The sequence below is a fragment of the Sitophilus oryzae genome, unplaced genomic scaffold (assembly GCF_002938485.1).
Source record: "Sitophilus oryzae breed Bouriz unplaced genomic scaffold, Soryzae_2.0 scaffold_1440_pilon_pilon, whole genome shotgun sequence".
In the NCBI taxonomy this organism is placed as follows: Eukaryota; Metazoa; Arthropoda; class Insecta; order Coleoptera; family Curculionidae; genus Sitophilus; species Sitophilus oryzae.
Window position 1 is genome coordinate 693,744 of NW_022146105.1, and position 16,221 is coordinate 709,964.

The following is a 16,221-nucleotide window of genomic DNA, read 5'->3' on the forward strand; positions in this document are numbered from 1 at the left end:
ACATTTTGTGGCCAGCTATTCCTAATCTTTTTTTTTGCATTTCATCCTAAATTTTTAAATAAGTTTAATTAATAATAGGTAATTAGGGTAAAATTTTGTAATAATCTAATCAATGTTGCATTGGCATATCTACCAATTACAATGTGCAGTGGGCATGTTCTCATGACTCCCGTCATGCAGATGCATGCCAGTCGCTGCACTTTGCACAGGTTTTGCCTTGCTGTATCTTGCTCTAATTTTGTCTACCAAGCAACTGCTCACTGCTCCATGTAATAGCTTCATAAGGGCCTACTTATACATCGAATGACTTATTTGTTATATGTATGGTATGGTATGGGGTATGGTATCACGGAATGGTATATTGTATTAGGCTTATACAGGCTTATAATACTTATAGCTTAATACAATTTAAAATAAACAAGTTATCTGTGAAGCTTATGCAAGCAAATATACTCGTTCAACTTTAAACTTATTCTAGTGCCATCTTTCGGACAGAGTCAAAAGTAAAATTATGGATTTAAATTTGACAGTAACCGAAACCCTGTCAAAGTGCCAACGATCTTCGCGCAGCCTCATTATCGGCAAATTTGACAATATGGAGCTCAAGTTTGTAGAGAAGTGCAGATAAATGTAGATGAATTACCAAGTTCTGTAAATATATTCAATGATTAGTGGTATGTAATTTTTGTTCCTAATGTGCCTATTGCTTAAATTTAAATATATTCGTCCCTGTAATATTTGTACCGTTAGGTGACCCACAACCCATTACACGCCTATTTCTGGGTTGTCAAAATTAGATTTTAAAATGCTTTAATTTTTGGCAATTCGGTACTGCCTTAAATACCAAGCTGTTTTATATGAAGCCTTTATCATTTTTCTTCTATAAAATATTAATGTCGTTGTTTTTTTAGATAGGTGTATCAGTGGAATTCTTTCAAAATGGGAAAGCTGCTGTCAAAAATTTTTGGCAATAAAGAGATGAGAATATTAATGCTAGGATTGGATGCGGCAGGAAAGACGACGATTTTGTACAAATTAAAATTAGGGCAATCAGTTACAACAATTCCAACGGTAGGTTTTAATGTGGAAACAGTGACCTATAAAAATGTAAAGTTTAATGTGTGGGATGTGGGTGGACAAGACAAAATTCGGCCTCTATGGCGTCATTACTACACGGGCACGCAAGGTTTAATATTTGTTGTGGACTGTGCAGATCGCGACCGAATTGATGAGGCCCGACAGGAACTTCATAGGATAATAAATGACCGCGAAATGCGGGACGCAATAATACTCATATTTGCTAATAAGCAAGACTTGCCAGAAGCAATGAAACCTCACGAGATTCAAGAGAAATTAGGTTTAACTCGTATCAGAGATCGCAATTGGTATGTGCAGCCAGCATGTGCGACAACAGGAGATGGGCTATTCGAAGGTCTCACTTGGTTAACAAGTAATCACAAATTATAGCACTCTTGTCTGACACGTACTCATATTAAGTTTTGCAATCGACACAGTTCTAAAGTTACTACGAACTGAGGTGATGATTTAGGATGCAGGACTGAAACTTAACTGAAACATTCCAGCTGCCTAAGTATATATCTCAATTGTATAAAGACCATACATTCTTTTTGCCATTGCCATTGATTAAAATGGTTGTGACATGGACCAGTGTTCTTAGTGATTGCCTCCTAGTAACTAATTTTTGTAAATAAATTAATTTGATATATAAATATTATATATTAATTTTTATTGTTCTATATTGTAAAATATTGTTGCCACATTAAAATCCTAAAGTAAATTTAAATTTATGTAAAACATATTAAATATTTTATTTGAGTATTAAAGGGGAGGTTTGAATAATCTCTTATAAAAATTCAAATAGGACGTCTCCTTAGTTAATTGGAATAAAAGTTCTAATTTTAAGATACTTCATGTTTTTCTTTCATTTTTTTCCATAAAGACTGAATAAAGTTAAGGTTTCTTGGCCGTCTAACAGCCTGAGAAAACTTAATGGTGCCAGTATTATAAACTTTTTGTGCCAAAAATTTCCTAATTATGAAAGTTACATGAACTAAGAATTGTAACAGCAGGATTAAGTATTAATAAATTAACAATATGATGTACAAGCAATAAAAGCTTAAGGAAATTTTTTGCACCAGTGTTGTGTTAAGATGTTATTCATGAAATAAGGTGTTAATGGAGTCGTTTAATTTCATACTGAAAAGTTCATTGTATTATTATTTTGCAAATATCAAATATAACGTCCATTGCCATTTTTAGATGAGACAGTTTTAAACTATTTTAATGTAAAAATTAAGAGGCATGAATAAGTATTTGTAGGTGTTTGTTTATATATGTTACAAAACAAATGTTAGTTTTTTGAATCTTACACATAGTTTGTTAATGAAATTGTGCACAATGCTTTACTAGAGAATTAAAACTGTGTGAAAGACTATAGGAACTCCAAAATTCTTCATATTAAATGCTTTAACAAATTTAAATATATATTTTCTAGCTGTGAATTTTGGACTTTTTTCCCTTATAAATTGGAATAGTTTCAAATGTAAAATATGAAGTATATTAAAAATATTATTTAATTATAGTGTAAAAAATATATTAAATTATAAATTATGCATTCCTAATATTAGTAAAATTATATAAAAAAAGTTAATGAAGTAAATATGAAGATTTTTCTGTAATAAAACTCTGCCAATTTAATTTATTCTATAATGTATATTTTATTTACAGTTTGTGTACAAATGTCTCATAGAGTATATGCTAGATATTGGTAATTATTCTAACAATGTAAATTTAGAGATGGAAAGAAGTATAAAATATGAGTCAATTAAAATTTTACTTAAATGGGGCATATATGTAATAAAAAGGGTTTTTATTATAGTTAATTTATTCTAAAATGTTACTTTAGCTTAAGACAACCCATTTGGTAAGTTATGTATGTCAGCTACTAAATATACTGTCTATAAAACAATTTTTTTAGTTCAATTATTAACTATTTTTATAACTGTAAAATTTAGTCATAAAAATAAATTCTATCAAACACACAAGTCAATTATAGTAATAATATATCCCACATCAAAGATTAAAATTATCTAAAAACATTAAAATAGAAACTAGTCATTAAACTTTAATTTTTCAATGAATACCCCAAAACTTATAGTGTTTCATATTTGCATATTAAAATTAATATCACGGTGTTGTCTGTCTATTAGGATATTTTTTATCATGTGGCTATATATATAGCAGATATTTTTAGTTTGTCTTTTTGAAAACAAAACAATTTGCTTAGGTATCACAGCAGCTACGGATAGGGATATGATCAGACTACGAATTAAGAAAAAAAAATCAAGTAAACAGTATTGATTATCAGATGTATTATCACCCATATTAGTAATAATTCAATAAAAATATTAATATGAAATATTGAGAGAGCATTCTTGCATGCAGAGATTAAACTAATCAGACAATAAATTCTTATCTGACAGTTCCTCTCTACTTAATTTCAACACATAATTTTTTGAATATTCTTCTATATTACTCTTGAAACTTACATGTTTAATTTAATGTTGTGAAAGTAATAGAGCTTGGGACCACTTTGGCATTGCGTTATGAATATAAAATCCCAATAATATTAATATTTTTGAAGTTTTTGATATTCGTTAAATTAAAAAAATCAAATTGCCATTTTTATTTTAGAAATCTGAAAACCAAATAGGGTTTGAATCCAACTAAAAATTCTGCACAATTATCACTTTGACATCTCTGTATTTAACATTCATCTAACAGATTTATATTTCACACAAATATTTTACATCACATCTAATTTCCAGATTTTTAGTTGAAAAGATATTTCATTTTATGCTTTTAACTCTGACTAATTTTAGCAATTACATAATTTCGCTCTGTATAGAGTATACTTAGCACTATGCAGCTAATATCTTATTATAGTATTTTTTTGTTTTCTATTATTAAATAATTATGCTCAAATAGGGTAAATATTGTAGAATGAAAATAATATATAATAAAGTCCTTGTAATTATCAGCCTATAATTATTATCAAAAAATACTTTAAATTAATCTAAATTATCACGTTTATATCATAAATCATTAAAATAAGTAGTATTTTTAATCAGTGGAGTGTTATAAGTAAAACATGTGAGAATTATTCATGTATAATTCAAAATTATAGGAATTATTATTTTAAAAAATAAATACATTCTTTTGTATCAGTCCTTGATTAACAAGGATATTAATAATATAAATATATTTTTCTCTATTTATTAAACTGGGTATTTTTTTAAGACATGTAGGTAGCAGACTCGCTGTCATGGTAGAATATTCCTAAATCACATTCTTGAGAATATTGTATCATACGCTCTAAATATAACATGACTAAAAGAATTTATAATTCCATTGAAATAAGTTTTTTAGACAAGAAATACTAATTTTCTTCAAATATTACTCATTAATACTTATCTAATAAATATTAAATGATTTTTTGATAGGATGATATTTTAAGACAGTTTTGCTATACACTCACAACTAGAATTATTTATATGAGAACTAAATTTTATAGGCTTACTGTTAACAGATAAATGCCATTTTTATATAATAAATAAAATATTTTAACAATATGTTTCAGCTTACGGAAAAGGAACGAAATAGTATAAATTATTATTTAATCTAAAAGTATAGAAAAGGTAAATTTTTTGTCATATAATCTGAAAGAAGCTTAAAAAAAAGTAATATTAAGATTAGATGTCCACAGATAATTACTGTCCACAAATTTTATTAAAAAAAAATGCATTTAGATCTTAGTGTATACAAATTTTGCCAATAAATGGATCAATTCACTAACACACCATTATGGCATAATTAAGATTATTACTTGAAACATCAGAAATTTATACCTGTAGGACCAGTATTAAAGAAAGCTATGCTTGTCATGATTTCTTCATTTCTATTTCAAAAACAAATAGTAACAAAATAAAAGAGAGAAATATTTTAAAAATGAGTTTTCTACTCAAATAGATTAATAATTTAAATAAATATGTCATTTCAGTCGCTGCCTTTTAAGTATCTACAAATTCGTGCAGACTTCAGGTTTGGTTTGATACACATTACACACTGCCCTTAACAAATCTTTTAATATGGAAGCTTGTGATTCAAAAGTTTGACTTTCATTTAATTCAATTGTCGGAACAAACTTCACTCTGGGACTGAGATCATGGGTCCTTTCTCCAAATTTCTTTAAGAGTATAGAACCCTTTTGTTCAGTAGCACATTTATTTACAGGTGCAAAATCTATGTTGTGTTCATGTCCACACTAAAATTACTGCATAGTATAGATATATAATTTTTTTCACTATAATTACATACCCTTTTGCCAGCATCTTCAGGTACCATATTGTCAGTAATCATACACGCAATATATTTAAGTTGGTTCTCTACATCCTCAACTTGATCAATTACACATGCATGTATTTTGTTTGCATAGCATTCCACGTGATCATGTTGGCAAATAAATTCAATATTACCATTATCATCTACAGTAGTCTATAATTATGTTTTAATATTTTATTTATTAACGGACAAAGTAATGTATGACTGTATTTATATTACCTGGGCTTTTCCATAAGGAACCAAATCAATAATTAAAAAATCCTTCAACCTCTCGAATACAGGAACAAGTTGATAGATAATAAAGAATTTCGAATCTGGACATAGAGCTTCATAATAAACAGATATTTTTACTTTTTCAGTTTCTTTGCCCGATTCATCCCGAATTATTATTTGCTCTATTGGGGGCTTTCCTGGGAATATATACGAAGTAAAAGCCTTGTAAAGTATTATTATCATCACTAGAATTACTAAAGTTTTCGAGTACTTTGGGTTCATGCTGATTTAAAATTTTACAAACTTAATAAATACATTGTCCAAGTTCAAAAAGGTATTTTCTTCAAGCACGAAGTTTATGCAGTACAACCTTAATTAATCCAAATTTTCAAACATATCTTAAGTAGCAATTTTTAAAGCACTTTTATATTTTAATACCGATTTTTAACTTGTATTGACTTTTGTTGCAAGAGAGAAAAAACTTAGGTTATGTATCCAGAAGGTCATGTCAAATTCAAATATTGCTGTTCTGTAGTAATCGAAGTATCTCTGGTTGTCTGTGATGTCGGGTGTGAATTAGAATTCAGTGAAATAAACCAACACACTTATTTCAACTTATTTCACTGTTAGAAGATGGAATTAGGCTAATTAGGTTCATTTCGATTAAATAAATATTATTACTGTATTATTGTTATGAATAATTAAAAACTTTTTGTTATACCATTATGAAATCGTTCAGTATGCCACTCTATACATAATAAAGAGAGAAAAAAACGATAAAAAGAAAAGAATTGATAGATATATCGATTATCAATAATATATTATATAAACTGGTAATTGAGAATTTAGAATTATTGTTAAAGGTATACAAAAGTTTCAGCTAAAAAGGAATAAAACTATGATATACACTGAATAAAAACAATATATTATACGTGATGTACCATATGATTGAAAAAACACCTACAATTTTACATTTAACATGACAGGGATCTTCATTTTCAAGCCAACCCTGATGCCTTTTTTTTTCGATCATACGGTAAAATTATATATCAGCTAATTAATTTTTCTTCATTGTATTTATTCTTAATAATTTTAAAAGAACTTACCTGTACGTGCACTACTACTGCATGCCCTGCACAAAAAAATTAAACATTAGCTAAGAGCTAAGTAGAACTTTTTTTTAGATTTTTTTCAGTACCATACGACCGAGAAAAAATCGGAATCAAACTGGCTTGGAAATGAAGATCGCTGTCATTCTGTATGTAAAATTTGATGGGAAATATCATCTATCGTAATTTTCAAGCCAACTTGACGCCGTTTTTGTTCGATCATACAGTACCTTCACAGTATGAAGATCCAATGTGATTATATATCAGCTAATTAATTTTTCTTCATTGTATTTATTCTTAATAATTTTAAAAGAACTTACCTGTACGTGCACTACTACTGCATGCCCTGCACAAAAAAATTAAACATTAGCTAAGAGCTAAGTAGAACTTTTTTTTAGATTTTTTTCAGTACCATACGACCGAGAAAAAATCGGAATCAAACTGGCTTGGAAATGAAGATCGCTGTCATTCTGTATGTAAAATTTGATGGGAAATATCATCTATCGTAATTTTCAAGCCAACTTGACGCCGTTTTTGTTCGATCATACAGTACCTTCACAGTATGAAGATCCAACATCTAGCTGTTAATTGGCACAGTAGTTGTTCCAGGATACACAAAATCATAGAGGAAAATGTTTATAAAGGTTTGCAATCAATATATCATACGATAATAAAAAAACAACGTTAGAGATGGTATGAAACTAAAGATCGATGTAATTTTATATGTAAAATTCCAAGGGGAATATCATCGATCATCATTTCCAAGCCAAGTGGACGCCGTTTTCTTTTTCGATCATGGTACGGTAGCAATTTTTAGAACTTACCTAAACATGGACAGCTGCTGATTTTCTCAGGGTCCATGTATCCATATTAACCCAATAACTTTAGACTATTTCTTTTTCTTAGACTTTCAACAAAAAAATACTGAGGTCAAACATTATTTTGAGGCAGTTACGTTATGTTTGTTTATATTTAACAATAAAAATCACCATTCATATCCATGAATAAATTCTTGGATGGGCTTGTTATTTCTTCAGTGTGAAAAGTTTTATCTGGATTTTTTTTTTCATTCTTACGTCGAAGTTGATCCAAAGTTACTGGGTTAAGTATAATATACATATTTACAACCTGGCAGCTACCTGCTCCTATATGAGTATAGCTGTTCTGCAAAAAAATACCATTACAAAACATTTACATACTTTCATTATATAGAGAAAAAAACAAAAAATGATTGAACTAAATATAATAAACAATATGTATGGTAATAAAATTTTATGATAAAGCTTGCTTTGTGTAAATAAACAAGAGTAGATAAACAATTCTTATGGGAAACATAACATTTTTTTTTGATTGCCAAAGATAAGCTGCTTGAGTATAAAACATTTTGATTCAACGTTTTATGTAATCAAATGTGCTCACCTGGTCAACATAAAGGTGAAGTATTGTAGTAATCACTTTGATGATAAATTATTGGTGGCTATCAAATCGCGATCTACCGAATATGAGAAACGCGTTTTCCATCACTCGCGAACCGAAGGATACACAGGATCTACCAGGAGGGCTGACCATGCCCTCAAATGAAAATCTCGAAAGACAAACATTTAGGTAGCACAGTTCAGAGTTTATATACTTAATTCATGAAAAACATATCCAAATCAAACAAATCTGGAAAATCATGATGAACTTTTCGAAGTTCAACATAAATGGAAGTATTTGCCCTACGTCCATCCTGGTCGCGGCGCGTTTGTGATCAAAATATAATAGCGGATATAGCGATATTCAAGATTCTGTGTATCGCAAAGCATAGATGAATATATAATATACTCTTCTAATTCGAATTTAGAAAACTTAGCTATTTTTAACACTATAATTTCAAAAATTATTTAGTTTTTGAGACGTTGATTTGAATTCGCACTACAATATGGCGACTTGACATAAAACAAAAGAACTCTATATGTCTTTTAGCGACATCTATATCCTTAGAATTAATACTATCCCAGAGATATAGAGTAAGAGTTTCTCCAAGAATTTAATTTTAAATATGCCCAAATTACATTTTAAAACACATATTTGTTTTGCGCTGCTAATTTATTTCAATTTTATAATATAGTAGTAATATAGTAGTATATTTAGTAATTTAAGAACAGTACAGAATAAAAATTTCATATCTATTTCTATAAGCCTGCAACTAGTAATACAAATAAAATAATAGGAAACGTTTGGTAGTTCTCAGTAGATGTCGCTTCAGTAATATCGTCTTCATTTGTTTTCCGCTAGGGTCGCCATATTGTAGATATAAGCGTCCTTTCAAATCGTCGCGTTTCGAAAGCCTAATATTTTCCTGATCTAAGCTCAAAAATGTAATTACATATCTTAAATTCCTTAAGGAAGTGTAGATTAATGAACAGTCTTCGTTTTGTAATACACAGAATGTGGACCATCGGTATTTTCGCAGTACTTATACATAGGTAAGTCCTAAAATATGTATCTAGGTAGTTTCTAAGTTTCGTTTAATGAGAAATTGTTGATTTTCTTCTGTACTTACCTTACTTACTTATACCAGTAATATCAACAAATGATATAAAAAGCTAGTTTAGTTCGATACGGTGAATGGTTTTCAAAATATTTGCATTTATTAAAAGTTAGGATGCCTCGATTTTAGTATTAGCGAAATGATGGAATGTAAAGAAATTATAAATAAATTAATCTCATAAAGGTTTGTCCTTGAAGCCTAAAGCACTTCCTGATGATGTACTACGAGTGATGCTGCCCTAGAACGAAGATTTTGGGGACAATACTACCACTACCTAGGGTTAAAACCCAGAACGAGATTTAATGAGGTATGTTATACGATTGTCTCAATAATTTTTATTTCCAACTAACGAATGTTCCCTATTGTTTCAGGTTAGTGCTAGTCCTCTAGTTTAGTTATAGTCCGTCTTCGCGAGTACCTAATAGTGAATATGGGACCCTCTTAGATGTGCGTTACTCAAGTTGGAATTATTCGAAAAACTAAACAGCTTTTTTTTGCTGTCGGTCGAGGTTCGTTATGAATGTTTTATGTTAATTATTTGTTTCAGACATCTCTAGGTGTGGGTCGAACTCTAAGGGGGCTAACGTCCCCCTTATGAGTCCTCACGAAGCAATAGAGAAAACGAATCGGCATGGTTTAAGGTTGTAGAAAAGATGTCATTTTGTTATGATCGGTTCGAATTTTATCGTTATTAAGGCAAGATTTGCAGGGATGACATCTAACGGAGATAGTATTGCAAATGCGCGATTATTAGAGAAGTTTTTAGATAAGATGTCATTTTCTTAGGATCGGTTTGTATTTTATAGGTATTAAGACAAAATTATATCGGAGATAGTATTTGGAATGCGCCATTATTAGAAAAGTTTTTAGGGAAGATGTCATCTTGATAGGATCGGTCCAAATTTTATAGGTATTAGGGCAATAAGATTTGCCGGGATGACATCCATCGGAGATAGTATTGCATCTGGGCGATTATCAGGAAAGTTAATAGGGAAGATGTCATCTTGTTAGGATCAGTTCAACTTTTATGGGTATTAAGGCAAGATTTGCGGGGATAACATCTATCGGAGGTAGTATTGCATCTGCGTCATTATTAGAAAAGTTTTTAGGGAAGATGTCTTCTTGTTAGGATCAGTTCGACTTTTATGGGTATTAAGGCAAGATTTGCCGGGATTCACATTCATCGAGGATAGTATTGCATATGCGCGATTATTAGGAAAGTTTTTAGGGAAGATGTCATGTCGTTAATATCGTTTCGAATCGAGTCCTCACGGAAGCAAACGAGAAGGTGTAGCTGATCTCTAAGGGGACTAATGTCCCCCTTATGAGCCCTCACGAAGCAAATAAGTCATGGAGGAGGCGAATCGACATATAATAAATAAATATAACTAAATATTTTATAGATATTATAACAAGAAAGCAAATTCTCAATATTCATTATTTTTCATCATCTAAATTTAAAATCGTTAGTGAAAAATTGCAAAAACCATTTTTGCAATTTTTTAATATAACTACCAGAGAGCAAATGGGTAATTAACCAACTAACTAGCTTGTGTTGTTTTTAAATTTAAATAGCTATACATACATCAGTAGTATAATATTAAAATCTAATATATGATATTTATTAAATTGTTAACGTTCATGACTGAACCACTGCTCTACAAAATTGAAACAAATTGGAGATTTAATGCCAAAATTGGTAACAGATAAGATGAAGCGGAAACTGCAGTCAGCTATCATGGATTGGGAAGCCAAAACGAAAGAGGTGATACACTGATAGATTTCGCACAGCACAACAATTTATAATATAATGAACACCTTCTTCAAGAAAAAGAAATAGCAAAAAGTGGACATGGACGAGTCCAGGTAATAAAACCAAAAACGCAATGGATTTCATAATTAGCAATAGAAAAGACGTAATCAAAGACGTAAAAGTGTATTAAACAGATTCTGGATAGTATCGAAGCGATCACCGCATTATAAGAACCGAAGTAAAAATAAATATAAAGAAGGAATTAAATAATTAACATAATATTCAAGAAGAATAATAAGAAATGGGTAGATCATGAAAACGGTCGGGATAAGGTAAATGATATAATGATGATGATAACATTCATGAGAATATATATTGCAAAAAAATTTTACATAAAATTATAAGTTTATTTAAAATTATTCAATGTCTATTCATCTCCTCCTGGACTCCATGAAGAAGACGGAGTTGTATTAAGGCAAGTGAATAAGGTAGTTATTACGTATAAGTTAAACTGTTATTTGTTGAATTTTCGGGAGTGAAATAATGAGGGTCCCTGGAAGAAGAGTGGAGATTTAAACAAATATTTGTTAAGGTAGAGAGGTAAGTAAGTGTATTTTTCTCATTGTAATTTCTTCAGTTTACTATATTCTCTAAGAATTTATTTTATTTGGCAGGTTACGACGGCTACTTTGTAGGAGTCAACCTATACTTAAATACTTATTTTTTTAATGCTTGTAATTATTATCATTACTAACAATTTTATTCTTCTGCCATAATTGTTTAAGAAATAATACTCTTGAAAGGACCTTATACCCTTATTGCCAAAGAACAGACTGTCTAGGAAGGGACCGATAAATAGACTTATCAGTAGATATATGAATAGAGATACATGAAGAAGCGAATTGTCTTAGAAATTACTGAACTATTTTTTTTACGATGAAAAAATGTGAAGTTTATAATATATACTTATGAGAGGAATCAGGAACAGTTGCCATTTATAATGGCCTTAACATATAAAAGGGTGAATAACAATATAACTTTATTAGATGTAGATATGTAATGGGTGTAGATGTAGTTGATTATATGGGAGTAACTAAAATAATAATAATAATTTATTTTACATTTCTCTATGCTTTTTGCACACAAAAACAGTCAGCCGCTGTGTTCCCTGAACGCGTACAATGACTAAAGAATACTTTATCACTCCTGAAGAATACTTTACAACTAATGTGCGCGTTCAGGGAACACAGCGGCTGATCGACCGCTGAGAATTTTGCTCAGCGGCTGACTGTTTTTGCATGTAAAAAGAGACCGTTTAGGGAAATCGCTTACTCAGCCACTGACCGTCCCTGAACGCGCACAATGACTAAGTATTCTTTAGTCATTAGGTCGCATGTCCTATATGCCCTTTTTCCTTGAGTTACAACTCATCATACGCAAAAGCCATTATCTGAGACAGATATTGTCTTTTACAGAGGGTAGTTGTCCATCTCCGATGTAGTAAATATTTCTATACATTTAACAAAAATCACTTGTCAATCATCAAATGTTAGATTTTGGTACGCTAAATAAATTATCAGTGGTGCTATGGTGGCGCTATTGTTTCTGAGGTTTAGAACGGCAAAATTTGGTACTAAATTTTATTAGAATAGATTTCTACAAATTCGATGTCACTGCCCGAATTTGAAATTGTCAAATGTGAAATAATTTGTGAAATTTGTAGTTTGGTAACTTGTGTTAAATTTTAGACGTTTTTTTTTATTTAGTGAAAGTTTATTTTATTTTTATTTTGAGTTTAACTAATGGATAATCTTGAATTCGCTCATAGAGCACGAAAACGTATAAAAGAAGTAAAAAAGAAAGCCAGACCCGGTCAGTATTAATTTAACCTCAAAATAAGACTACCAACAAAAAATGCCGTTATTTCTTATTTGTATTAATTTATTAGGACTAGTTATTCATTAATAAAATACATACGTGTTATACTATTAGATAAAGTTAATACTATTGTTTTTTAGAGTTAAACACCAAAAAATCTTGGTACATTGAAAATTATGCGAATGACTTTGAAAGGTTCCACAACTTTGTAGATAATTGTGATCGAATAGATCAGTCCAAGGTATCTCAACGAGAATTTATTTCGAACTACGAATTGCTATATAAACCAGTAGTTATAACTGGCTGCCAAAACAGTTGGAGGGCCAACCACAAGTGGACTTTACAGAAATTAACCAAAAAGTATAGAAACCAAAAATTTAAATGTGGCGAAGATAACGAAGGTTACAGCGTGAAAATGAAGATGAAATACTATATTCAGTATATGCTCAGTACAAAAGACGATAGCCCTTTATATATTTTTGATAGCAGTTTTGGCGAGGTAACCTACAAAATCAAAAATTCAAGATTCAGAAAATATTTAGCTCAATTTTCTTTTAGCATCGCCGTAGAAGAAAACTTTTAGAAGACTATGAAGTGCCATTATATTTTAGAGATGATTTATTTAAATATTCAGGTGAGAGCCGCAGACCACCTTATAGATGGTTTGTGATGGGCCCTGCCAGATCTGGTACTGGAATTCATATAGACCCACTTGGTACAAGTGCCTGGAACGCCTTGGTTGTGGGTCATAAAAGGTATTTTTTTTGAATATTTTTTTTAGTAAAAATATAAAAATTATTTGTGGCAATATTTTAGATGGTGTTTGTTTCCAACTCATACACCAAAAGAGCTGCTTAAAGTAACTGGTAGTTTAGGTGGAAAGCAAAGAGATGAAGCAATAACCTGGTTCAGTATTATTTATCCAAAAACGAAAGAATCCACTTGGCCAGAGAACTGCAAACCTATTGAGATTTTACAAAAACCTGGAGAGACAGTATTTGTTCCTGGAGGCTGGTGGCATGTAGTTTTAAACTTAGATACAACAATTGCTGTTACACAAAACTTTTGCAGTAGAACCAATTTTCCTGTTGTAAGTAGTAATAAATTACTTTGTTATCCATTTTATGATGAAAATAATTTTAACATCGGATTATATTTTTTTAGGTATGGCATAAAACAGCAAGAGGTAGACCAAAGCTGTCGAAAAAATGGCTTAAGGTGTTGCGTGTAAAGGAGCCAAATTTAGCAGCTTTTGCTGATAGAATAAATTTAGAACAGCCTTCAGGTACTAACTGTTGGAAATTTTGGTTCTTCAAATATCCACACTTGTACAAATATTAACATTTTAGGTGTGGCCTCGGACAGTTCAAGTAATTCAGCCAGTTCTAGTTCAGATTCGGATAGTTCTGATTCTGAGGATAATGACAGTGGTCAAGAATCTTTAACTGCAAAGAAAAAGAGAAAAAAATCTGAGAATGAATCTGAAAGGAATAAAAAGAAGAAGAGCGTAAGTAATATTTGATTTGAAAACTGCTCTTTGTCAGTATATTTTCTTATTTATAAATATTATTTCTTAGAATAGTGAACATCCACAGTGGATAAATAGAGTAAATCCAAGAGCTTCCGTATCCCTTGAAACAGTAACAAGTAGCGATAGCAAAAGCCCCTTAGTGAAGTTATAGAATAATAATATATAATATATACTTTTTTTTATTTATTATCAAGAATTTATTGGTTTATTTAACATGTTTCCACATATTTTTCTAAAATAAAAATAAACTGAATATGTAGGTGATATAAAAAAATATTTTTTCATAACTTTTTTAGATTTTAGCGTAGGTTTACAATAATGGGAAAAATGTGGAAGCATGTTTTGTTTAATTTGTTTTGTTATATACCAGCTAGTCTTTTCTTACCAAAAACAGTGTGAATGATTATTTAAGCTGGCCAATATCATTTACAGAATATTGATAGTTAGTTGCCTCACCTAAATAGTCTTCACATTTAGGGGTACAAGAAAAGTTTTCGTTTGTACAATTAAAGTCATAAACTACATATTTGTTAATGATTGCTATAATTAATGAATTAATTTGTTAACATTATGGGTACTTCTTTCATCTATCTTTATTTATCTTTATCTTTATTTTAAAGTCACTTTAATTATTAATTTAAAGTCACTTTAATAATTTTTCCAGTTAAATTGGGTCTATAAAACAGCGATTTAGCCAAACATATTTTCATATAGATTCTATAGCATTTTATCTATTTTGTAATGCAACATTTGGTTCAGATTTTTGACTAAATTTAATGTATAATTTATATCAGTATTATTGCTTAGACAATAAAGATGTGCCTATATATGTACGTTTCTATAAAAATTAGTTTATTTAAATATTGATAAAAGGATCACATTTTTATAGAAAGCTCTGATTTAAGAATGTGCCTTTTAATGTTATTGTTTTGACCCTATGCTTGATATATTTTTTTAAAAATTAATGTGATTCTACCCGTCAAGCATGGGTTTTTGTCCTTGAGTGAAAATACCGAAATATACATGGTTACAATAATTGATGTTATAGTATAGCTGCAATTATTTTTATTACCGTATAACTGACTTTTATAGTGTAATTTAGTTCTTAAAGCACCATTTTGGTAGAGCTCTCCTTTTCTTTTAGGGTGCTCCAAAGCTATTTTTTTTTGTATTCTGGTATTTTCAGTCTGGGTTTTTTATGAATAATGTTACAAAGGAATGTAAAAACACCAATATTATAGTAGTTCTGTGATATGGACGTGATAACGATTCTCATTGTTTCAGTAATAAAATTTTTGTCTGTTTTACAATTGTGAAATCACACATATATTTCTAATCTACATCTCATTTGTATTATATGCCCACTGCCAACACAGAACAAATTGCTGTTGAAGAAGCAAATATTCTTATTTTAGAAAATAATATACAAAATCAAAAGTCGATGTAATAGGGAATTAAAAAAAAATAGTATAATAGTCTGTGGTCCATACAAAATAATAAATACATACATTATTCTGTAACTATATTGTTGTGCCTTTTAAGATATGTATCTCTCCTGTTAATAAAGATTATATAAAAATAATATACACTTTTTCTATTTAAAAAATCTTAAAATACCTATACCTTTATTTAGTTTCAAAATATTGATTTACATTTATTTAAGACACCCTGTGTCTTAAATAAATGTAAATACTAGACTGATTAAAAAAATCGAATATTTTTTTAAATTACATCGAAAATGTTGGAAATGATAAAAAAATACTGTCAAAGTTTGAGCTCTTAA

The 16,221-nt window shown here is 29.8% G+C and overlaps 3 protein-coding genes across 4 annotated transcripts; 2 read left to right on the top strand and 1 right to left on the bottom strand.

The window, feature by feature from the left end:
• The first annotated feature begins 522 nt into the window (after nt 1-522).
• On the top strand, nt 523-2,989 carry LOC115876661 (ADP-ribosylation factor 6). The gene is made up of 2 exons (XM_030892518.1): nt 523-674; nt 912-2,989. The coding sequence occupies exon 2, from the start codon at nt 940-942 to the stop codon at nt 1,465-1,467; it is 528 nt and encodes a 175-aa protein (XP_030748378.1). The 5' UTR covers nt 523-674; nt 912-939; the 3' UTR covers nt 1,468-2,989.
• A 1,339-nt stretch (nt 2,990-4,328) lies between these two features.
• On the bottom strand, nt 4,329-6,137 carry LOC115876660 (gamma-interferon-inducible lysosomal thiol reductase-like). Its single transcript, XM_030892517.1, has 3 exons — nt 5,641-6,137; nt 5,398-5,574; nt 4,329-5,344 (listed from the first exon to the last, which is right to left on the bottom strand). Exons 1-3 carry the CDS (start codon nt 5,914-5,916, stop codon nt 5,099-5,101), a joined length of 699 nt encoding a protein of 232 aa, XP_030748377.1. The 5' UTR covers nt 5,917-6,137; the 3' UTR covers nt 4,329-5,098.
• Nucleotides 6,138-12,714: 6,577 nt separating this feature from the next.
• On the top strand, nt 12,715-16,020 carry LOC115876662 (bifunctional arginine demethylase and lysyl-hydroxylase PSR). Of its 2 annotated transcripts, none has more exons than XM_030892519.1 (7): nt 12,715-12,901; nt 13,048-13,406; nt 13,466-13,662; nt 13,724-13,997; nt 14,072-14,192; nt 14,257-14,414; nt 14,485-16,020. In XM_030892519.1, the coding sequence occupies exons 1-7, from the start codon at nt 12,832-12,834 to the stop codon at nt 14,587-14,589; spliced, it is 1,284 nt and encodes a 427-aa protein (XP_030748379.1). In that variant the 5' UTR covers nt 12,715-12,831; the 3' UTR covers nt 14,590-16,020. The 2 variants fall into 2 exon arrangements, with proteins under 2 accessions (XP_030748379.1, XP_030748380.1); XM_030892520.1 differs by having other exon boundaries at nt 14,490-16,020.
• The last annotated feature ends 201 nt before the right edge of the window (nt 16,021-16,221 follow it).